Here is a 25073-nt window from a genome sequence, read left to right as displayed (position 1 = left end):
CACTGCTTTAGAAGGACAAGATGTTAAGTGGGTCCACTTAGCTCATCAGTGGTCCTAATTCTGTCATTCAGAATGATGGCAGAGAGTGGAAAGAGAATAACTAAGGCCCAGATCCACAAAGGTATTTAGGATCTTCACTTCCTTTGAAATCAATGGATCCTTTGTGGATCTGGGTCTAAGTGATTAACATCCACACCAGAGCTTTTGTAGAATTTACTGACACCAAGCCGCCACATGAAACCACATGCAGTAAATCCAAGAATCAGGACCCATGCACTTCTCCAGTAGGGCCCCGCTCCTGCAAACATGAGATTACTCACAGGAGTAAAGTGCTGTGTGTGTTTGTTTGCAGGTGTGGGGCCTAGTTGGGGGAAGTGATGTGCAATTTGCATGGAGTCAAGGGCGTGAGAAGAGAGAAATGCTGTAGCGAGTTTTTCAGTCATATGGAAACTCTTATTGCAAGAAATGCTGTATACCCTGAAATATATTGGGAAACAGGCACTCATTAAAAATGAGCATTTCTACAGCTGGGAACAACAGCCATAGTCTATTGCACCTGCAGCACAGAATAACATGCCCTTGAAAACAAGTTTCCCTCTTGCCATATAGCACCGTTTTATATATTTAAAACAGTTCACCAAGCAAAAGCGATTAAGATGAATTAATCTTATTTGCTAGGTCAGAGAAGAGAAAGCCATCCCCATTCACATTTGATATCGCTGAATAACAACATGTACAGGGATTCATCAGCTCTAAACAACAACAATATTTTTAGGCCCTGATCCTGCAGGCAACTTTTGTATGGGCCTACTCTTGTGCCTATGCAGAGTCACTTACCGGCTCAAGGCTTTAATTATTAATCAGTCCAAGTTCTTCTCACAGACAATGAGACTATAGCCCAGACAAACTGGACTGTGTTTTTGTTGGAACTATACAATTAGTGGATTTGAAGGGAGAGCAGGAAACGTGATCCATCTCTGTTCTAGCAGAGCATTTGTAACAGCGTCTCATAAAATCTTATTTAAAAAATAATTCAATTCAGCCTGGATACAAACAGTCATGTGGATTCAAAAGTAGGTGAGGGAATGCTTACAAAGGGTTATCACAAATAGCAAAGAACTCAGCTGTGAGACAGTGTCTAGTGGAATAGCACAGGGATCAGTGGTAGGTAGGGTACGATTTCATTTAGACATAAATTTGATGACCAGCTTTATTTATTTCTAGAAAATGGAGTAAGAAGTATGAGAACAACATTTTCAGATTATATTACATTAGGAGGAGCTGTGAACACCATCGAGGGCATAGAAAGATTAAAAAGATGGTCAGAAATAACACAGTAAGATTCTTCCTGAAAAGGTGAAAGCTAATACGTCCCAGTCTGAGATATTCCAAGGGAAAGAAAATCCTGGAAGCTTTAGGGCTGAGGGCATGTTTACACTGCCCTGCAGTTTAGAGTAAGGGGGTGTTAATAGCAGTGTGCACCAAAGCGCTGTACTGTAACTCCCCCATGTGGACATTGCAGGCACAAACTTAAAGGTCCAGAGTTCGTACTAATGTAGTCCTCTTCAAAGAGCATCATTAAGTTCGTGCCTCTACTGCAATACACCACTTTAGTCCTAATAGCGGGGCAGTGTAGAAATGCTCTTACAGCCTGTGCTGTCGTGTCTTCGTTGCTATTTTTTGTCACTCTAGCTAGATTAAAGATAGCATAGATATGTTTACCCAAGCTGCAAACACACCTCCAAATGCAGTGTAGACTTTCCCTAAGATGACAGTGGAAAGCAAATTAGACATGTGTTTCCCCTGTTTTATGGCAGTCAAAGGGGACAGTGTAATTTTGAGTTAAATATGCAGAAGCAGAGGCAATAGTGTCTCCCAACACAGATCTAGTGCAGTCTCACTTGAATCTTTGGATTCAGCTCACCTCACTTCTAGAAAGACATTGGAATCGGGTGGGGAGGGTAGTTTGGGAATTCAGAGAAGAGCAACAAAAATGTTGAGGAGGTTGGAGGGACTGATCTATGTGCAAAGTTAAAAAGCTAAATATGGACATTATTGCCTGTCTAAGAGATAACTAAGGGGTTGGGGGCACGAAGACACACTACAATATCTGAAGGATTTAAACACCAATGAGAAAAAGAGAGTTCTTTATCATAATGGAAGGAGGTATAATAGCAAGGAATCGGATGACATTAAGACAGGGAAAATTAAGGCTATTAAGGCAAAAATTCTTTCTGACAGTGTGATTTATTAGTCTGTGTCTTCATCTCTACTTGGCATATTTAAAGCTTTACTGGACAAAACACTAATAAATGTACAATAAATAAATGACATTCCTGCACTTGGAGAAAGATGGACTAGATGACCTGAAAGCTGTTTAAAATTGTTAGATTTTTACGATTGTCTGCAGCTATGCTATAACAGAACAACAAACCACAAAAACTAAGCTAAAATGACTCTTAAAACATGGACTATTATTTAATCAAAGGCTATAAGTATTTCTGAGTGGTTATAGCTGTTACGACAAATAAGGTGATAATTTATTCTCTAAACAATGTATTCTGCAAACCATCATACCCACATTTTACCTAGTGCAGAGATGTTTTTCTAGATTCAAAGAATGACAACACACCACTTTGTAGCAATTCTGAGTATGAAATGGATATTGAAGTACAAGCCTGAGATAAACACTCTAGAATCCTGTGTCAGCCTTTATAAGGTAACATTGACGTGTAGTGGAATAAATAATGTTGGTGTAATTCAAAACTGGAAGTCGAGCTTCAGAAGCCCACCTTTCTGCAAGACTGGAAAGACACACAGGTCTTGTATTCATTTAAAAGACATCAATAACCTAGCCTTCTGTGAAGGCGTTTCACAAGTTTTTCAATATGGTTTTAAAGGGAGCTTGGGAGTCCAGCATTTGTCTACATTCACCAGTCATCTCCTGCAGAAATCTGTCAAGCAGAAGTAACCTTAAGGAGACAGATGGAGTTCCGTCCCTTCTCTGTACAGAATCTACATACGGCTAGATTCATAAAAGGATTTAGGCACCTACCTGCCACTTTAGGCATCTAAATCCCAAATTTACACATAGATTTGAACAGGGATCTGCCATCTCTAACGACTGGGTTATGAGGTATTTTGATGTAGGGCTCCCTCAGTCTCTGTGGCAGCTGTTCGACTGTGGCCAAGTAATTAGACAGTCAAGTCACTGGGCCAAAGAGAGAGTGCACATAGGCATGAGATCACTATATAGCTTGGTGATTAGAGCACATTCCCCCCACCCCCCCGGATCCAATCACCCTGCTCCAATGGCTATTTATTTATCCAGATTTATGCATCTCTGGTATTCACAAGTGCCCTTGTCTCCCCACTTCTGTGTTCTGTATGTACCCTTTGTTGTGTCTCATTACTAACATGACTGTAAAAAGAGCCCTGCACGGACACAAAAACATGTATTCGCATCCAATCCGCGATCCACAAAAATTGTCTGAGGCTATCCACAGGTATCCGTGGATTTACAGAGCTCTACTTACTGTGTCCAGGCTGAGGCTCTGAGGCACACCCCACGCCAGAGCTGGGTCCGGGAGAGCCGCACAGGCAGCTGTCGGCAGTGCAGAGTCATGGACCCTCCACCTGTCCTTGGCTGTGGGGGGAACCTCGGGGGAAGGAACACAGCTGGGGGCTGCTCTCCCACGCATTGCGGGCAGGTGGAGGATCCGCCATGGCTTCCCCACAGCTCCCCGGCTGAGAGCCACGCTGGCCTGGCCGGGGGGGAATGGAGGGTGGGGCCTTGGGTGGGAAGAAGAGGGGAAGGTAGAGGGGTCCGCCTCTGTGAAAAGTGGACAGGCAAGGCCCCCTGTTCCAGTGCCACTGGTCACTGTTGTGTGGTGATCCGTGGAGCTGCCTGGGCCCCTCACCCAGGGCAGGTGGGTGGTCTGCCGCAGATCCCTGCTGCTGCCCGCCCGGCTCTTATCATGGCTGGGCTATTCATGGATATAAAGCAGATACCGGTGGATTTGCAGGGCTTTAGCTGTAAATTATCTGAGGCAGGGAAGGCCTTTTTCTTTGTAAAGCACCCAGAAAAAAGTGGTCTTCAACCCTGAATAAGGCCTCGAGGAGCTACTGTAAGAAATAATAAATATATATTTCTTAGATGCCAATGTATATCATATACACTCCTGGTAGTGAGTTAGCCCCTCCCCTATTTTCCTGGCTATAAGTCACCTTGATCTTTTAGAAAAGCAAGCATTCCCTCTGTCACCTTTAAATCACATACACAATAAACTTCTTAGTTAACTATCACAACTGCTAGGTGCTACCAGCAGAGAACCCTGGTTCTTTAAAATTTAAAGCTGTTAATGCATCTCATTGACCCACTCCTTTAAAGAGTTGCTACATTCTATTATTTATTATTGTACTGTACTTGAGCTCATAAATTAATATTTGTCTAATCTTTGGATGATACAAAGTGCTGTATATAGTAAGGGCTAAATAGTACCATCATGCACTTCAATTCTTGCCATTCCTTACCCAGAGTCCAAGAGTCTTATAGTGGTGTGAATCCATTAGGCTCCTAACCAGACATGATGCCTTCCCTACCTTTAACCCAGTAAAGAAGACTTTCAACAGGAATCTGCTACAATTAGGCAAATGTGAACTAAGCAGTCAAAGCATCAGGGAATGATGAGGGGAAAGGGCCAACACTTCACCACTCTGTTCAGTCAACAGCAGAGTCACCATGGACACACTTCCTGCGGCTGGGAAAACAGACTCACATTTATTTTTCGGTGAAATGACTGCTTTGCCATTTGAAGTCTGACAGATGTCTACAACTGTTGTCTATTTGTCCTCTCCTTCAGCTCTTCTACCCATCTTGCCAAAAGCTTTGTATTTCCCCCCTCTGCCTCCCTGTGACCGACTTCCACACCTACAACCTCCACCCCCACCCGCCTGCCTCTTCACCACCTTTGATACTCTCCAAAAGCCCAGCTCTCCTAATTCCGATGCTTCCCATCAGGCAGCATTCTTGTCAGGAAAACACCAACACTGAACTGGTCACCGGCTTCTTGTCCCCGTCCTTTGAAGCATCTCACTAACTTTCCTAAACCTGCATCCTTTATTCTTCCTGCCTACTGCCTTGGCACATCTCTCCATCTCTTCATTACCATGCTCCGTAACAACAGTGACCACTCCCAACCCTTACTGCTATTCTGTCCTCTGCAACTTGGATGCTGCCCACTCAGCTTCACTGAGATACAAAGGTGAGAACTGATCTTTTTCTTGGCCAAGCCCACAGGCCTTTTCTCCATCCTCATCTTTCTCAGTCCTCTTCCTCAACTTCCTCTCTGAGTTTTTGTGTCTCTTTGCTTGTATGTTTTTTATCCTGTCTCTGACCACTCCGTTAGCCTTTCCATGGGTGGTTCCATTTCCTCCTCTTTCACTCTGTGTTGCTCTCACTAGCCTCCATTCTTAGTTCCCTCTTCTTCCTCTTCTTTCTTACCCATGGGTGCCTTAATCTTCTTGCTTTAAGAATAATTTCTACGCCAGTGACTCTCATATTAATCCCTCCACTCCTGATCTCTCTCTTTGTGGTCACATCTGTGACTGTCTCACTACAACCCTTCTGTTTACAGCAGCAAAATCAGACCTGTTCATGTCTTTTCCCTGAACTCCTCTCAGCACCTTCCCTTTCCACCAGAGAACATAATTCCTCCATCTGCCCCCAACCTCAGTGTCATCTTTGACTCATAACCAGGCTTAAAACCATCATAGGGAGAATTCTAGTGGTACTAAAAGACTTGTGGGACTGGAGAGAGACCACACCTCAGTGGTAACAAGACTATATTGCTATAATTCACTGTATCTAGGACTGCACGAATAAGCAGAGAAAGGGATCCAGCTTCTTCAGAATGGGGCTGGCTGCTTCTCCATGACCCATGCCACCCCAAGCACATCATCCCTGTACTCTACTGACCAGGGCTTTGGAGTGGAGCCTGGAGCTGCAGGTTTTTGCCTGGAGCTGGAGCGGAGCCGGAGCACAGCTCCAAAGCCCTGCTAGTGACTCCCAGTCTACTTCTGCTGCCTGTGGGAGGCCTTAATCCTGATGTTCAAGGCCATCATCAAATCAAAGTCCAGCTATATCTATGGTCCCATATCCAACTGTGGTCCACCAAGACAGCTGCATGTCCCTGGAATGATGCGGCTCAAAGAGCACAAGAGGCTGGACACAAATCATGCTGAGCTGAAGAGGACTTAGCTGTGGAATGAGCTTCCCAAGTAGGTCACACTAATTCAGAGTATGACCACTCTGGCCTTGCTGAAGAACCTTCCACTCAGAGGTGCTTTCCCAACAGAACCAAAACAGTGGGGGAAAGGAAGAAGAAAACAGAAGACTCCATATATATCCCAAGCTGTACCTCCTATACTGATGAAAGAAGGAGAGCTGAAGTGCTTCACTCGTGATTTTGTCAAGCAAACCGAGTTTACAGGGGAAGCACTAAGATACTATGGTGACAGAGCTACAGAAAACTGACAGACAGATTCTCCTCTCTGCTTTAGCCCAAGGGTTGGTGCTACACCTAGGTTATCCCCCACTACAGAACTGTCCAGGGTCAGAGGGAGCACCAACTCAGTGTTCGTGACTGGCAGCTCTCTTGAAGTGGGGGTGCCATTAACGCTTGACACTTGAAACAGGGCAAGGGACAGCTTGACAAGAGCTGTTACAAGGATGGCCAGGCTGGAGGTGCTCACTAGCTTGGGTAGGCCTAGGCCTAGAGCTGGCTCTGTTCGCCTTCATTGCCAAGCTGTTTCTTTCTCACTCCCTAATCCATAAATTGGGTGAAATTTTATGGCCTGTGATGTACAGGAGGTCAGACTAAATGATGTAATGATCCTTTCTGGCCTTAAACGTTATCAATGTATGAATTTCTCTCTACCCCTACTGCCATAACCATAGTCCAGATCTTGGACACTGCTCACCCATATGATTCCAGACAACTTAGCCTGGTTACACACCTCTCGCTTTTGCTTCCTTTGCCCAATTTTTTTGTGCTTTCTACTGTGCTGCTTTGTACATCTCTTTGCTGCTATATGCTGTACAACCTCTCTCTCTTCGTAACACTCTTATGAAGCAGATAAACTGAGGAATGGAATTTAGAACTGCAGAGTCCCAGCCTCTGCACTAATGAAGAGAAAACTGCCTTCTTGTACAAGAGAGGTAGAAGTTAGCCAAGGTCAGGGCAAATGTTATCCGAGTGAACAGTATGTTTCTTTTAACATGCAAACAGAGATTTGTAAACCTTTTCCTTGTGTGAGATTTATTCTTCTGTTCATAAGTATAGACCACTTAGTACTTTTTTTAATGCTTCTTTTTAATGTTACAACTGCTCCTAAACAAAATCACCACATATAATCTCCCAAATCCTTTGTTTACATATAAATGGGGAAGCAATTTTAAAGCCTTTGAGTTGGTCTTACATAATTAGAAAGAACTTCGTTTCTCCCCTCTTTGTCCCCTAGAAAGATGATCCCCTTGTTGACAATTTTATACGAGGGCGATGCACTCTAGACAAGAACACAGATGTTGGTTATCTGCCAGCATCTCAAGTAAACAGGAGTTTCATCACATGAAGTATTAGTTGTTTTTTCTGTACAGTGTTTATGAAAATATCCATCCTGTCTAGCATACACGGGAAATCAAAACTTGATCAGTGAAAAATGATCAGGAGAGTGAGTGATAAGTGTGTGTAATATATATATATAATATCTCACATCCCTGTAATGTGATTTATCTCATTCCTGATCATTTCATTAACAAAACCAAAATCACTTACCTGCCCCACTCTCATCCCCTTCAAAAAAAACCCTACTGAGATTCCTTCTTTGGATTTTAAAAGCACTGAAAATAATTCTGTGGCACCTTATAGACTAACAGACGTTTTGCAGCATGAGCTTTCGTGGGTGAATACCCACTTCTTCGGATGCAAGACTTGCATCCGAAGAAGTGGGTATTCACCCACGAAAGCTCATGCTGCAAAACGTCTGTATTCACCCACGAAAGCTCATGCTGCAAAACGTCTGTTAGTCTATAAGGTGCCACAGGATTCTTTGCTGCTTCTACAGAACCAGACTAACACGGCTACTCCTCTGATACTTGAAAATAATTGCACACTATTATCATACATATTTTCACATGCAACATATTATGTAGGTTTCCAGGCAACCTATTTTGTCTTGGAGACATCAATGAAGTGTCTGTCCTGCAAAAAAAAAAGTAACCACTTAAAACCAAAGCATAGAGGACAAATATCCACATAGCCCTACACAGAAATTGGTTCAATTTGCATTTGATCTGATGAAATTCTATCACCAGGAGGACAAGCCAGGAGGGCAAGCCAGTGAGGTATCTTCTGGGCTCCAAATCTCTGAATCTGTATTTGCACTGCTAGCCAACTAAGATAAGTGAATTATTTTGCTTTCATGTTAAAAATTTTAAGGAAGTTGTTATTGATGACAGTTATTACTACTTTAATTAAAAATCTTGCAGCCTGATCCTGCAATCATCATTTGCATGATTAGATCCATAGAAAACAATGTGACTAATCACTTGACAGAGAGGCATTTGTTTAAGTAGGAGTGGCAGCATCAGGACCTTATTTTGTTTTCTGAGGCCTTGTCTACATTACTGGGGTAAGCCGACCTAAGTTACCCTATTCCAGCTGGAGTCAACATAGCTTAGGTCGAATTACTGCAATGCCTACAACACGCTGCATTGACAGGCAGGGGCGGCTCTAGTGATTTCGCCGCCCCAAGCACGGCAGCATGCCGCGGGGGGGCGCTCTGCCGGTCGCCGGTCCCGCAGCTCCGGTGGACCTCCCGCAGACGTGCCTGCGGAGGGTCCGCTGGTCCCGCGGCTCCGGTGGACCTCCCACAGGCAACCCTGCGGATGCTCCACCGAAGACGCGGGACCAGCGGACCCTCCGCAGGCACGCCTGCGTGAGGTCCACCGGAGCCGCCTGCCGCCCTCCCGGGGACCAGCAGAGCACCCCCCGCGGCATGCCGCCCCAAGCACGCGCTTGGCGTGCTGGGGTCTGGAGCCGCCCCTGTTGACAGGAGACTCTCTCCTGTCGACTTACCTTACTCCTCTCATTCCGGTGGAGTACCAGAGTTGACCAGAGAGCACTCTGCGGTCGATTTAGCGGGTCTTCACTAGACCCACTAAATCAACTCCCGCTGCATCGATCGCAGCAGCATCGATCCCCAGTAAGCATAGACATGGCCTAAATATGCTTTGTTTGTTGGTGTTTCTTTGAAAGGCTTAATGGGAAAGTGCTGAACAGTTTAAAACCAGCATTTGGACTCCATTTGTCTTCTAATCAGAGCTGATCAAAAATCTGACAAAAAACAGCAATTAATTTTCATGAACATGTCTGTCATTTTTCTTTCTATTTTTTGACTAGTGTTATTATTAGATAATCAGACAGGGAGTGTGTATCTTATATTAATAGGAAGAATATAATTCTCTATCAAATTCCCCAGGAAGATTCAAAATTTCTCATTTCTATGAAATTCTATTGGACTCTTCCATGAAAGAAGTTTCATTTGAATCAAACAAAAACCACTTTGGATGTGATGTAGCAACACCCCAATCAGTTTTATACTGGTATAATTCCACAGACTTCAGTGGAGTTACTCCTCATTAACAATGGGGTACATCAGATTTGGTTTGCAATATTAGCCACAAAAAATGAAAACTGGTTTAAAACCCCTGTATTTTCATATTTCTTAAATGGTATTACAGAGAAGAGCAGAACAAAAATTAAAATAAAAATGGAATTTGTTTTGATGCCTTACTCTGTTGACTTTCCTTTTTTAATACATTTTCTAGCTTTGTTGGAACATTTGTTGCCAGTAATACTTAAAATCAAAGTTCCCAAATATGTATTGAATTTAGAGGCCTGTTAGGGTATACAGTAACAATGTATTAATGTTAATATATAACAGATATACGTCTCTTGTAAAACAAACAAGCCAAAAATAATTACTTTAATTATCAGCTGGAATTTAACATTTTCTAATTATCCCATTTAATCAAAATCAGATGCAGGATTGAGAATTTTAATTGAAAACATCAACTTTTAATTTTGTTGGACTTTTTTCATGGACTACTTCCTGATTATTACTTTATACATTCATGATAGTATGTTTTTAAAATTCAGGGCCCGATTCTGCTCATTTCCAAAAGCAGTCTCCCTGGCATGTATGAAACTACTTATGTGAGTGGGGATTTCTTGCATGTGAGCAATACAATTTTTCATTTTAACTCCTTACGTCACATTGTGTCTGATCGTGTGTACCTAATGCTTACTGAACTCAACATAACAATGAATCAGATCCTTCACTGGAAGTAGCTCTATTGAAGTTAAGACAGGTATGACAGCTGATGATTTCGTGCTTCATTTTCAATGCAAATACTATACACTTAAAGTAATTTAATTATACAAAATATGGGAGTCAGATAATCCTAAGGATTCCCCATAGGTACATATAAGCTTAGGCATGGGCCACAACGTTTATATTTTTAAGGGAAATAAGTGAAGCAGCATCCCCTCCACACCACCACCTAAAAATCCTTTTAAAAACCAACCACACCGTGGAAAAGAAGAACAAGGAAGGGAGGTATTTCAAACAATTCTGCAGGCTAAATCCAGCTCATGGATAACAGCTGGCACAGGTGATATCTAGACTGGTTTGATGCTTGTGCTCTAGGCCTGTGAAGCTTGAAGAAAAAGGAGATTTTATAAGAAAATACAGGGAGAAATAGGTGCCTGTGTTGAGCTGACAATTGCACTGCATGCAACATCTGTGCACAAACTGGGCCTTTACATGCCTAAGTACCTGTTTATGTACAATGACTCATTTTACATGAGCAGGTGCATATGCACAGGTGCAACTTTGGTAGTTGCATTTGAAAAGCCTGTTTGTAAAAAATGACCCTTTCTTGTTTATGGCTATTTTTCGTTTCTCCAAATGGGAAGAATAGAAGGAGGTAATAGCTCTTTCTTCCTGTTGAACAATATACACATTGCAGTGCCTCAATCTGTGCCACATGCAGAAGTGGTGAACTGCCAAACAAGATTATATGCACCAGTTGAAATGAATTTAACTAGTGTCCATGAAGATTCATAGATTTCAAAGCCAGAATCCACCATCCAGTCTGATCTGCATAACACATAGAATTTCACTTAGTAATTCCTGCATCAAGACTAAAATATACAATTAATCTGGCAAACCCTGTTTGCTTGCTTTGATTTTTTATTAAAGATTATTGAGATGAGCACGGTGCACATAACTAGCAGCGACCCCCTCCCAAACTCTAAAATGTCCATTTTAATTCAGGGTTGGTTTTTTTTAATAAAGTTGTGTGCATTTGTTACCAGAAAGGTTTCCCAAGGAAGTTCAAAAAATAGCCTGATGATGGAAATGGCCGTGGAGCAAAGAAAAAAGCAATTTAAATATATTTTATTTCATCTGATGCATCATATGTTTATGCATGGTCCAATAATATTTTCTAACTTGCTGCCTGCAAATGCATGCTGAGTTCAACCTTCAGGGGTCAGCGGCGTGCAGTATATCCACTGTACATACTTAGTCCTGAGAGACCGTGAAGACTACTAACTAAGGGTTGAGTCTGCTGACTATTAATCCTATGGATCTTCGAATGGACAATTTAAACTTTGAATCGCAGCTAAAGAAATTTAATCTTCATCACATGACTACCACCTGTCCCCTACAGATTCTGAGAAAAAGAACATTTCATTTTAAGATTGTGTTTGGAGAATATTCTCTCAGATACACTAGCTAAACGGCACAACATTCTGTTTACTCACTCTATGCATTACACAGGTATAGCAACTACACTTTGAGCTTTCTAGTGCTGAATATCCTCTGCTTGAATGATAACGTTCATTTTCTCAAAACCCAACTGTCCTATACAAGCTGTATATGGTCGCTACGTAACACTAGCTACTTGTAACAAAAGTTTTCTAGAAATATTAAATATACATGATGTAAAAAAGGCTGCTTAACTGCTTAAATATTTATGCATTGTGGTACTTCATGGACTGCAACAATATAAATGTTAGTCTTGCTAGATTACCTTCAAATCAAGCTCCAGATTCTGCCGTCTTTACTCCATAAGTAAGTCCAGTGTTTAAATACACGGAAGCAGCATCTGGCTCTGATTTTGTGGCCTTAAATATGTCTTTACTATATATCTCCCATATTTAGGCATGGAATGAGCTCAGTGTACAATAGTATATGCTCACACAAAAGCCATTAGCTGAAGTGAAATGGTGTATATATTGGATTTTTCCTAGGACAAATCTAACCTTATTGCTAACAGGAATAAGAAAGTCTGAATACGTAACACTGGATTGAATAAAAAAAAATTGTGAAGGATATGAAAACAATGATGTCAGGGTAATAAGTTACCATCTGATTGCAAAACTCACCTCTGTTCAGTTATATTGCACCAAAATGATTATAACATTACTGAGGGCAATACATGGAAAACACATTTGTTTCAAAATCTACTTAGACTAATGAATATTCCTGCTTCTTTAAAAATAGAGGGCTTCCATCTCATCAAATCGATGCGTTCTACTATGCCAATACCGCTACGTAACACAAAGAACACATAGAGCTTAAAACAACAGTTTGAACCTTAACACAGTGTACTACATGTATTTTACTGCATGTGGATTAAACTCCTGACTTCTTGCTTAGAATCACAGTCCTAACCCCGACAGTACTTTTCTTTGATGTCAAATGAGAATCAAAATGGAGTTTAAACAGCAACTATTCCAACTGTCATTGCTGTGGTGTTTGTCAGTGCATCGGAATTGCAGCCTCAGTGCAGAAAGTGCTAGTGTTTCTGAAACATATTATTAGTGTAAGTCTTGTGATGGACTTGTCTTTAGTTTATATTTAATAATAGGATGTCAAAACTGCTTTTATCTGTACCTTATGTAGTTGCTGGAAGGAAAGTATTTACAGTTAATTAATGTTGTGATCAGCTGTAGTTAGCTATGTCATCCAGTCTCCAAATATTGCTGTTCTTTCACACTCTGGCATGTCTTGTACCCACTGAGTAGTTAAGTTACTTACCACAAGGGAATAATAAATCTTGAATCCAGGTTTAGCCACAAAATAGTCATCGGATTTGAAGGTTATCTTTAATTGGTTTGTTTTGGATGTTATTCTTGGAGGAATTTCCTTGTGACCACACCACCGTCCTCGGATAACTGTGCTAGTTTCAGATAGATCTTCCACCTCCACGAAGTCATACCTGCAGAACAGTTTGATAATTTAATACATTCTCAATATATAAAGCTGCTGCCGCTACACAGGAACACTGCTCAAAAAATTGGTCAAATGTACATTGGTTTCCACTATGAAACACTTGATTAAAAATTACAGACGGTGAAAACGCTAGCTTAGTGAATGATACGTTGAGCTGAAAGTTACTTTCTAAAAATCTTCAATACTTAGAGTGGTGGTATGTGTTGTTGTTTGTCGGATTTTTTTGCTATTGGGAGTGAAAGCGTACAAAATTCCCTACCATGCTGCAATGAGGATGCCTTTCCAGACATTTATCCTTGCTACAAAATAACCATACCACATTTGTTTTATGTAGCTAGTAAACAGCCTGTAAATTAAACACAATTTTATGTAAGGAAGAGAACAATTTTGATTTTGGGCAGACATAAACTAGATCAGGGATCAGCAACTTTTGGCACGCGGCCCATCAGGGAAATCCGCTGGCGGGCCGGGACGGTTTGTTTATCTGCAGAGTCTGTAGGTTCGGCTGATCGCAGCTCCCACTGGCCGCGGTTTGCCGTTCCAGGCCAATAGGGGCCGCGGGAGGGAGTGGTCAGCACTAGGCCACGTGCCAAAGGTTGCTGATCCCTGAACTAGATCAAGATAGTAGTTCAGCAATGAGGCATTTTGGGATGATTACCTTACATGACACAGAGAATTTAGGCTGTATGTGTAATGACCCCCCTAGTTAGGTCATCTGCAGGGATTGAACTCACGACCACCACTGCTTGAGCTAACAAAGCCCATTGACTCATAAACCTCTATACATAGTCTAGCCACTAGAGGGGAACAAAGAGCCACACTGTGTTAGCATAGGTCAGAGGTTCTCCAAACTGTGGGACGGGACACCAAAGTGGATTGTGACCCCATTTTAATGGGGTTGCCAGGGCCAGCGTTAGACTCACTGCGGCCTGGGGCTGAAGACGAAGCCTGAGCCCAGCCACCGAGGGCTGAAGCCAAAGCCCAAGGGCTGAAGCCCAGGGGGATGGGGCTCGGGCTCCAGCCCACCCCTGCCTAGGGCCATGTAGTAATTTTTATTGGCAGCAGGGGGTCGTGGTGCAATGAAGTTTGAGAACCACTGACATAGGTTATGTATAGCTATAGCAGTATCCGATTGTCCATATATTTTTGTCAGTGGCTTGTACAGTTTATTGAGTTTTCCACAGTCTTGCTGTGGATGACCAAGAGGGCAGCAATCAAAGTCCTGATCCAAAGCTTACTGACAACAATGAGATTTCAACAATTGATTTCAAAGCAGTTGGGTCAGGCCCCAAGTGTTCCATTCAGCCTGTGGCAGAAAGGTGGAGACAAGGCAGACAGAGGGGTCTAGTGCAGAGAGCTAAGAGGATGTTTATGAGCAAAGGCTGAAGGAACTGGGTATGTTTAGTTTGGAAAAGAGGAAATTGGGGGGGAGGGAGGGATATGATAATGGTCTTCAGATACTTGAAAGGCTGCCATAAAAAAAGATGGAGAAAAGTTGTTCTCTTGCCACTGAGGGCAGGACAAGAGGCAATGGGTTCAAACTACAGCACAGCAGATTTAGATTAAATCAAACAGTTAAGTAAAGAAGTTCTCCCAGCCCCAAATGAGTTTCAGCCCATTTACATTTCATAGTAACTAACTTAAAATTAGCAACATTAATGAAAAATGTGAACGTAAACAACCAGGAGATTCTTGGGTAAAGGAGTAAGGGCCAAAGCAGCAGAAAGGAGGCTAAGAAGCAGAGGCCCCGATTCAGCCGTCCATTCAGCAAAACACTTAAATACGTGTTTAACTTTAGGTGCATGCTTTAATGCTTGAATGTTTTGCTGAAGTAGGGCCAGAGACAGCATCTGAAAGTAAAATTGAGGGGAAAAAAACAGATTAAAAACAAAACAAAACAACCCAACAGTTTCTCCAAAGTGGTAAAATAATATTGTCTGTTGCTTACCATAGGGTCTTTAACAAGCTTGAAAATCATTCCAAGTAATACCCTGGGAACTTCCTCACTCTAGTAATAACATCATGTAAATAAAAGCCTTACAACAACTTAGGGTAAGGCTGTATTTCTATAAAGAATGGGATATTTTTCCAGCTTTTATAGGCATTACAGATTCTGGAAGGTCTTTGCTTCTCTGCTTCATAAATTTGTAGCTTTTGAAAGCAGACAGATTGTCCGCAGCCATGGTCAAAATCCAGTATGTCGATAATGACTTGACTTCCCCTCACCATGTCATCACCTTTAATGGCCCTTTACAAGAGAACACTTCATCCTTTTCCACAGTAAATTAGATCCACGTTTCAAGGCTGAAATGATTTAAGGTCAGCCATAGTTTATTCTCTATGTAGAATGTTAACAGGCTGTTTCCATGGGCATTAGTCTCTGCATTCCGGCATAGCCTCTGTGGTCCTAGAAGGTATCTATTATTACACTGCAATTGCTCTCACACCAACAGTGACAGAGCAGAGTAAAAGCTGCCAAGATAATAAACATGCAGAGAAGGATGGCCAGGTTGAGTCTGCATTCTTTTGTTATTAACTGGAAAACAAACTGACTAGAATGGTTCTCTCAGTTCATTGGTAATGCAGAACATTGAAAAATAATAATAAAACCACACGGACTCACCAAACCCTCTAAATGCAAATTAATTGATTAAGATGCCGGGAGAAGACATGCAAGAGAGTGGGAGTAGAAAGAAAACAACACAGTTTTTCTGGATAGGTGTAGCGATGATTAATAACAGTCAGGCAGAGAGTTGGAAGCTGATGTGCCAATGCTGCCACATAACAATCTGGCTTCTGAAGATGTGCCCTGGGAAGGCTTTGAGCTTTCCCTCCCACACAAAACAGATCACTGAATAACAAAAACATGAACAATAGAAACATTTTAATTAGATTATTTTATTAATTATTGGTCAAATTCAACTGTATGTTCTGGTGATGAAAAGCTATAAACCTGGCCAAACCAGCCCCTTCAACGAGCTTATCGCTGCTTTGCATCACCAGAGTGGTACGAAGCAGCCAGAGTAGACTGCTGACTCTGGAGCTATATTTCAAACACTTAAAACAAATTATACGGAGATCAAACAGTAATTAACGAGAGCAAACAGCCAACCATTCTGGCCAAGAGCACAACACACTGTTCCCCTACCCCTGCTCTTCTCTGCCTGCCCCTTCCCTCGCAGCAAATACCCTGCTGTCTATACTGACATACTGAAAAAAAAAATGTGTTTCCCATAGCTGAAAAAAGAAACATCCATTGTCGTTAATTACAGTGGGCAAAACCCCATTCTTTTAGTATTTGTGCAGGGAGCCAGCAGTGCCTAAGCCTCGAGTGTGCTGCATTTAAAATACCACGCGAGGACTTCAATTCACAGGAAACAGTTCAAGCCCAAGGCAGGTAAGTTTATTCAGAGAGTTTGGTTTGTAGTGTTGGTAGCCAGATATCTCGTTAATCTGAAACGGAATCCCTAATGGACCCCTCCAAAGCACCGTGCAAGACATTTGGCCAGCTGATTTTTAAAATGACATGATTAGCTCTCTGGATAGCTTTTCTCTCACCTGCAGATATCATTTTCTGGCTCCTCCAATCCAAACTGATTATCAAAGGCCAACTGTATCCTTGTATTCTCTGTCGAGAGCAGCCGCCATGTCAGTAACAGGTTCCTGGGGTAGCTACTCGGGAACCGGGGACTGTGGATGCAGCCATTTCCTCCGACACTGATGGTCTCTTCTTTTCGGTACAAGTCTGTGAGGTGATTGCTCTCTGTTAGTAGTCACAACTTGTAGAAATTAGTATGATGTTCCAGATACAGGAAGGCAAAAAAACAACAGTTTAACAACACAACAAGCATTATTTACATAGGAAGTGTTTAAGGGTCTAATGGCAGCTGTTGTTTAAATAGGGAAGCACAATCATTTTTCCCATTAATTTAAAGAACAACCCCTTGCCTGACTCAGAACAGAAATAGTAACATCCATCTACATATAATCTCTGTGTTGTTATTATATCTAATCTATCTATCTATCTGTTTTATTTACATTCTCTATCTCCCATCATTTTGCTCTTAAGGCAGAATTTACATCTCACAACCAGGGGAGAAAGAGGGAAAGAGGGAAACAAAACCTGATTCCCAAATTTTGGAGCAGTATTTGAAAGAGTCAGGGGGTAGATCCCCTCTGAAAGAGAAGCAATAATAAAGCTGTGAACATGCACGCGTGTGTCCCATTTCAAACAGTGCTACATCAATGCACTAATAAAACTTTTAGTTTGGACAATTAATGCATGACACAGTGGTGCGCAGCAGAATTTACACCCCAGTTGGTGCACATTAGAGTACCATGTAGACAAGCTCCAAGTACAAAGAACAAGAAATCCATGGTACGAAAACAATTTTCTAAAACAGTTATGAATGGCAAATCCTTCCCCACCCCACAAATATTGGTCTGCTGCAGCACAATGTGGGCGGTCAATGGCACAAAGAGATGATCTGCAATATAAAGTGACAAGAAAAATATGCAAGTACCACCAGACATTGTCCATATATTAGCAACCAAAGTTGTTTTTTTCTCTTCTTTTGAAGAACAACTAATGTTTGACTGAATACTTCTGAGCTCTTGGGGAAACGGGGAATTTTGTAGGATGCCCAAGAAAAACAGGAACTAAAAGAAATGGTGCAAACTCCATGGTAAAAAAATATTTTTTTGTTTTTCCTCAGGTTGCTTTTCACTGGCTCATGACTGTAAATACCAAGCTGCATACAGTAAATGGAAGCATTTTAATAGTTGTTCACCTACTCTTCTGACAAGTGAATAACTCTAGCTGCAAAACAATCTGAAACTTTTAAAAGCTTGAGTTGCTGGTATAACTATTATAAAAATGCTTTACTCAAACAATCTTCAAGATGAACTGTTCTCACCCCATCTCCCCCAACACACACTTTTCAAGTAAATAAGGGCTTGAATCAGCAATACATGGAGCACTCTGAAATGTTGAGCATTGTCAACTCCCATTGGAGTAAATAGAATTTGGATTGGTCAGTACCTCCAAACAGTGCCTAGCACGTTGCAGGACAGAGTCCTAAACAACCAGTAGAAAGGATAAAATTAAATGGTTAGTGGAAAGTTTTTATCTTAAAAAAATAGGGCCCAAATTCTTCAGTTCTGAGTTAAGCAAAACTTCCATTAAAATCAACAAGAGTTACTAGATTAAGGATGGCAGAATTCAACCTACATTTGGGTGTATTTGTACTTTTTTCTAGCACAGCAAAGTACTGGCTATAATGAAGAAGTGTAATTCTCTTGTTAACAGATAACATTTAATTGCTGACCCAGCACTGTCCATGCTCCTAGTTGAAATGTTCCCTTGTCTAGTCAATCTTTACATAGGTTTACACCACAGTTCTCGCTTGCTGTGATTAGAATGTCAGAGGCAATATATTTTAATTAGGCTTCACAGTACATTGGAAACAACTGTCCTTTGCTTTAACTAGTCCACCTTTTCCCCAACTGAGAAAGCTATGCTGCTAACATTCATCCATTCCACAGAAGATAGGGTTGCTTGCATTCTTTTTATTTAACCCGAAGCCTGGGACGTTCTGCCAGAAAATCAACCACACTTGAGTAAATCAGCACTGAAATACAATGTCTGATGAAACTCTGCAATATCCAGGTCAAACTTCTGAACCACATGTGCACGTGAAAAGCAGGAAATAAGTATGACATATTAACAGAGCCTAAGCAGAAATTCCAATAGTGTCTAATTTCTCTGTTGTGGCAAATGTGGGAATTGTAACTGATTATACAAGAGGAAGTGTTAGAGCAGCATAAGGAGTAGGGAAGGAAGGAAGAATTCTGACCAAAACACTTTCTGGGAGCAAATAAAAGAAGACAGTGGGGTTAATATACCATATATCAGAATTACTAAAAAGCATATAAAGGCATTTCACTGTGAATAAAATAATTTAAAAATAAACAAAACTCAGAGGCCATTAAAGAATTACAAAAAAGGGAGGCTATTCGAGATGGCAGGAACTACAGAGAAGTTATTGCACAAAAACTTGCCTATCTGATAAGAAAGACGAGATGCTATTATTAGATGAGTGGGATGGGGAGCAGAGAGAGACCAGGTAGGATGAAGCAAATCTATAGAATTGTAAAAACAAAGGGGACAGACTCTGAAATGAATGAGAAGCAGCTTATTCTGTAAAAAGAACAAGAAGTACTTGGGGCACCTTAGAGACTAACAAATTTATTCGAGCATCAGCTTTCTTGGGCTAAAACCCACTTCATCGGATGCATGCAGTAGAAGATACAGCAGGAAAATATATATACACACAGAGAACATGAAAAAATGGGTGTTGCCATACCAACTGTAACGAGAGTGTAGGGAGCCAGGGTGGCCCCCTACCGAGCAGGGCCAGGACGCGCCACGGCCCCCGCCAACGGAGGCGGGGCCCCGGCACATCCGCTCCGCTCCCAACAGCGGAGCGGCCCGGGACACGCCGCGGCTTCCGCGAGAGGGGGCGGGGCCGCGGCAAACTCACTCCGTCCCCAGCTGCGGGAGGGGCGGAGTAAGCCGGGACGCACCGCACGTCCCGCAGGAGGAGGCAGGGCCAGGGGAGTTTCGCCCCGTCCCCAGCTGTGGGAGGGGCGGGGCAGGGCGTACAAAGGGCAGGGCCCTTTGCTCCAGGGCGGCGGCGCCTTGGGAGGAGGTAGAGGCTGACGCCGGACTGCTTCCCCCCGCTCCAGCTGCTGACCCCGGGGAATCGGAGGACCCCGAACCCCTTGACGAGCCGGAGCTACCCGCTGCCGTCTACCCGACCGAGTCGGAGGTTTGTGCATCCGGACCCCCGCCCGCGGCCCCCTTCCAGAAGGGGCCCGCTAGAGACTTTTGCCGGCGTTCCCCTGCCTGGGGCGCGCCGTAGACCATTGCCCGCGGTCCCCTGTCACAAGGGGCCCGCTAGAGACCTTTGCCGGCGTTCCCCCTGCCTGGGGCGCGCCGCGAACCACTGCCCGCGGCCCCCTGCCACAAGGGGCCCGCTAAAGACTTTTGCCGGCGTTCCCCCTGCCTGGGGCGCGCCGCGAACCACTGCCCGCTAAAGACTTTTGCCGGCGTTCCCCCTGCCTGGGGCGCGCCGTGAACCACTGCCCGCGGTCCCCTGCCACAAGGGGCCCGCTAAAGACTTTTGCCGGCGTTCCCCCTGCCTGGGGCGCGCCGTGAACCCCTGCCTGCGGTCCCCTGCCACATAGGGGTCCGCTAGAGACTTTTGCCGGCGTTCCCCCTGCCTGGGGCGCGCCGTGAACCACTGCCCGCGGTCCCCTGCCTCAAAGGGGCCCGCTAGAGACTTTTTGCCGGCGCCCCCCTGCCTGGGGCGCGCCGTGAGTCACTGCCCGCGGCCCCCCGCACAAGGGGCTCGCCAGAGGCTTCTCCCGGCCTCCCCGGCCTGAGGGCGCTCTGTGGACAATTGCTGGCCTGCCCGTCTTAGAAGGGCGTGGGCCGGGCTCCTCGCCCCGCCCCCTCCGCAAGCGGAGGTAGCGACGGCCGCCCCGCTTACAGAGAGTAATTAATTAAGGTGAGCTATTAGGTGAGCTATTATCAGCAGAAGAAAAAAAAACTTTTGCAGTGATAATCAGGATGGCCCATTTCCAACCGTTGACAAGAAGGTGTGAGTAACAGTAGGGGGAAAAATTAGCATGGGAAAATAGTTTTACTTTGTATAATAACCCATCCACTCCCAGTCTTTATTCAAGCCTAATTTAATGGTGTCTAGTTTGCAAATTAATTCCAATTCTGCAATTTCTCACTGGAGAGTGTTTCTGAAGTTTTTTTGCTGGAGTATTTGTGACTTTGAGTCACACCTTCTTGTCAACGGTTGGAAATAGGCCATCCTGATTATCACTACAACAGGTTTTTTTCTTCTGCTGATAACAGCTCACCTAATAGCTCACCATAATTAATTACCCTTGTTAGAGTTGGTATGGCAACACCCATTTTCCATGTTCTCTGTGTATATATATTTTCCTACTGTATCTTCCACTGCATGCATCCAATGAAGTGGGTTTTAGCCCACGAAAGCTTATGCTCAAATAAATTTGTTAGTCTCTAAAGTGCCACAAGTACTCCTCGTTCTTTTTGCTGATACAGACTAACATGGCTACCACTCTGAAGTTTATTCTGTGTTTGATTTGCTGAAAAGTTCAATAACTTTTTCCCTCTCCTAGTTCTCTTCCGACAATCATCTTTATAAGTATTAATGTAAAAGCTGAGACAAATGTTCAAGAGAGCTCAGCTCCTGGTTAGGTATCTAAACAAAACAGCTCGATTTTCAAAAGTGCTCAGCATTAGAGTGGAACATTTTTTGGACAAAACTTTTTCATTGAAAAATGTAGTCAGGTCTACTGACACGTTATGTTAATTTGTGCAGAACTGTTCCAGTAAGAAAAAAACACAATAAAATGTTTCAATGTAAAACAAATGTTCGGTTCAAAATGTACTTTAATTTTATTGAAGAAAGGTTAAAAAACTCAAAACCAAACCAAACATTTTGTTTTGGATCAAACAAAACATTTATTCTGCCTGAAACAATTCCCTCACCCCCCACCATTTTTTGGTTCAGCCAGTGAACCAAAAAATCAGTTATTTATACAGCACTATTCAGCACCCATTGTTCTCAATGGGAGATGCCAGATGCTAAACACTTCTGTAAGTCCGGCTGAGTTTTTATGATAATCTAGTCTTTTTTGTGGGTGATGATTACTTCTGACAATCTTGCCCCTCCTCACTATTTTTCCTGCCCAGCTTGCACATGCTCTTCCACCACATGCTCTACAAGCAGCAATATTTGGAAACACAACGATCTTCACTTCTTTGTATTTGAAGACTTCTTTGCATTTTATTTTGAGGATCCTTGCTAAAGCAGCTTCAAATCACATGGAGCGACAGTCTTACCACAAAAGTGCTTTTACTCTTAGGAATATCACCCAAAAGTGAATTCCTTCAGGAAAAATAAAATAAAATAAAATAAAATAAATAATAATAAGAAGAAGACGACAACAAAGGTGATAATTACAGCTGACTCTGACTTCAACTGTTGGACATCTTCAGAACAAACAGCAAAGAATCCCGTGGCACCTTATAGACTAACAGAGGTTTTGCAGCATGAGCTTTCGTGGGTGAATACCCACTTCTTCGGATGCAAGCTTGCTTCCGAAGAAGTGGATATTCACCCATGAAAGCTCATGCTGCAAAACGTCTGTTAGTCTATAAGGTGCCACAGGATTCTTTGCTGCTTCTACAGAACCAGACTAACACGGCTACCCCTCTGATACTTCAGAACAAAGAACATCAAGTATTTCATTAAGATGAAGAACTCAGCAGAAGATTTTGTATAAGAACATAGCCAGTAGCAAAGAACATATTTCATGTCTCTAATGTTTCTTAGATTGTTTTATTTTAGAAAACTAGTTTGGTGTTCTCATGTGGTGGTTTTCCAGGTAGAGCAGAACCTCAGAGTTACAAACACCAGAATTATGAACCACACACCTCATTTGGAACTGGAAGTACACAATCAGGCAGCAGAGACCAAAAAGAGTACTGTGTTAAATGTAAACTACTAAAAAAATAAAGGGAAAGTTAAAACAATTGACAAGGTAAGGAAACTGTTTCTGTGCTTGTTTCGTTTAAATTAAGATAGTTAAAAGCAGCATTTTTCTTCTGCATAGTAAAGTTTCAAAGCTGTATTACGTCAATGTTCAGTTGTAAACTTTTGAAAGAACAACCATAATGTTTTGTTCAGAGTTATGAACAACCTCCATTCCCGATGTGTTCGTAACTCTGAGGTTCTACTGTATTTATCTTCCTTGCCCCACCTAGAGTGACCAGACAGCAAATGTGAAAAATCGGGACAGGGGTTGGGGGGGGTAATAGGAGCCTATGTAAGAAAAAGACCCAAAAAACAGGACTGTCCCTATAAAATCGGGACATGTGGTCACCCTAGCCCCACCACTGTTCAATTTGGCAAAACACAGTATTTTGTTACCAGTTTTTAAACACACGAGAGAGAACATATTTGGAGAATAATAACTCTTCAGTTCCCTGGGCTGAAAATTAGCCTGATCTAAATAATTGAAACCACAGAGTAGCAAGTAAAGAACAGAAAAGTGGTTTTGAATCCAGGCCACGAATCAGTTCACCTGGGGAACAGATATGCCAAGCAAACTATAGTTATGGCAGCTCTTTTTGTTGTCCATTTATTTTTCCTAGATTCCCCCTTGTAAAAAGCAGGCATTTTAATTATTATACATAGGGCTCTATGAAAATCAGAGGGAAAGATGACAGATTTCATGGTCAAAATTGCATATTTCATACTTGGTCACAGCTTGCTGGGAAGAGGTACAATACTGCAGAATAATTTGCCTTGTTTAAAATACATGGTTACTTTTTCGTTACTATAAACACTAAAAAGAATCATAGCCAATAAACACATTACATTTCTGTGCTCTAATGAGGAAAAGGATATCGTATGGTGCTGCTGCTCCTAATCAGCTTTTTGCCATTTAAGGCAAAAGGCGCATGCTATGGAATATAACACTGCTCCCACTGAAGTCAACGGCAAAGTACTTCAGTGACAGCAGAATTGGGCTCTGTAGCTATATGAGACCTTGGTACTGAAAGAATCAGAATCCTCTTAAATGGAACAAAAAGAACAGGCTATTTACCAGGCTAAAAGTAGTACAGTCATATCTGAGACAGGGGCAGACCGGGTATCAGCTCATGCCAAGGCCCTGGGCCTCACCGATCACTGACAAATGCATAGCTGGAAACCAGTCTAGGTCACCTGTGTGTTAGTGTTGTTGAAATAGGTATTGGAGTTGTAAGAATCTGTTTAGGCTTTAGACTTTTATGGAATGCTTGTAGGATGCTGCATGTGTCAATCCTACGTATAATGTCTGTATCACATGTAATGAGAGTAATGTTTAAATGTTTGCTCTGTAACGATAAAAATGTTTGCTCAGATTGTAAACCCCCCGCCACAGTCAGGGAAGATGCATTACCAGGTATGCAACTTTACCACAAGGGTTGTTCTCTCCTCCCCAACAAAAGAAGGTCTACAGACATCAGACAAACCATTGTGGACAAAAGACTTTGCTGATTGCTTCCCCTGCAGAGGATACATGCACAAGCCCTCATCCCATCACAGCTTAAACGCAGGGGAGGAGAATAAGAATGCCTGTTAAGGAGAAACTGTTATCCCAATGCTGCTTTAAATCTGAGGGGCAAAGATTTCTAAGCATAAGGGGGTTCCCTGCTCTTTAGCTTCGGTAAGCCCTACAGGACATATAAAGCTTGCCATTTAAAGCTGCTACTATCATCTTTTAGAACCCAAGACTGTATCTCATTTGTGTATATATGTTTACCTGCTTTAATCTTGTAAATTACTCTAATTTCTTTTCTTAGTTAATAAACCTTTAGTTAGTTTATTATAGGATTGGCTACACGTGTTGTGTTTGCTGAGAGATCTGGGGTGCACTTGACCTGGCTTAAGAGACTAGTCCTTTGGGACTGGGAGTTACCGGAATATTGTTGTGATGGTTTTTGTGTAAGGGATAATCTATCACAGAGGCAGGCTTGCTTGGGTGGCAAGACAGAATTCGGAGTACCCAAGGGGACTGTCTGTGGCTCCCCATCAATTCTGTTCTAGTGTCTGAGG

General features: G+C 42.5%; 1 protein-coding gene across 4 annotated transcripts in view; it reads right to left on the bottom strand.

Annotated features, from left to right (window-relative positions):
• PDGFD (platelet derived growth factor D) overlaps positions 1-25073 on the bottom strand; it is a 183657-nt gene that overhangs the window by 56460 nt on the left and 102124 nt on the right. For 3 of the 4 annotated variants that reach the window (XM_045018976.1, XM_045018985.1, XM_045019003.1), the window contains exons 2-3: positions 16924-17128; positions 13171-13351 (exon numbers count right to left, since the gene is read on the bottom strand). In XM_045018976.1, the coding sequence (XP_044874911.1) occupies positions 13171-13351; positions 16924-17128 (386 nt within the window). The remainder of the gene's footprint in view (positions 1-13170; positions 13352-16923; positions 17129-25073) is intronic. The other variant, XM_045018994.1, reaches the window with a different exon arrangement.

The sequence above is a fragment of the Mauremys mutica genome, chromosome 1, assembly GCF_020497125.1.
Source record: "Mauremys mutica isolate MM-2020 ecotype Southern chromosome 1, ASM2049712v1, whole genome shotgun sequence".
Taxonomy (NCBI): domain Eukaryota; kingdom Metazoa; phylum Chordata; order Testudines; family Geoemydidae; genus Mauremys; species Mauremys mutica.
This window is presented reverse-complemented; position numbering and strand designations above follow the sequence as displayed.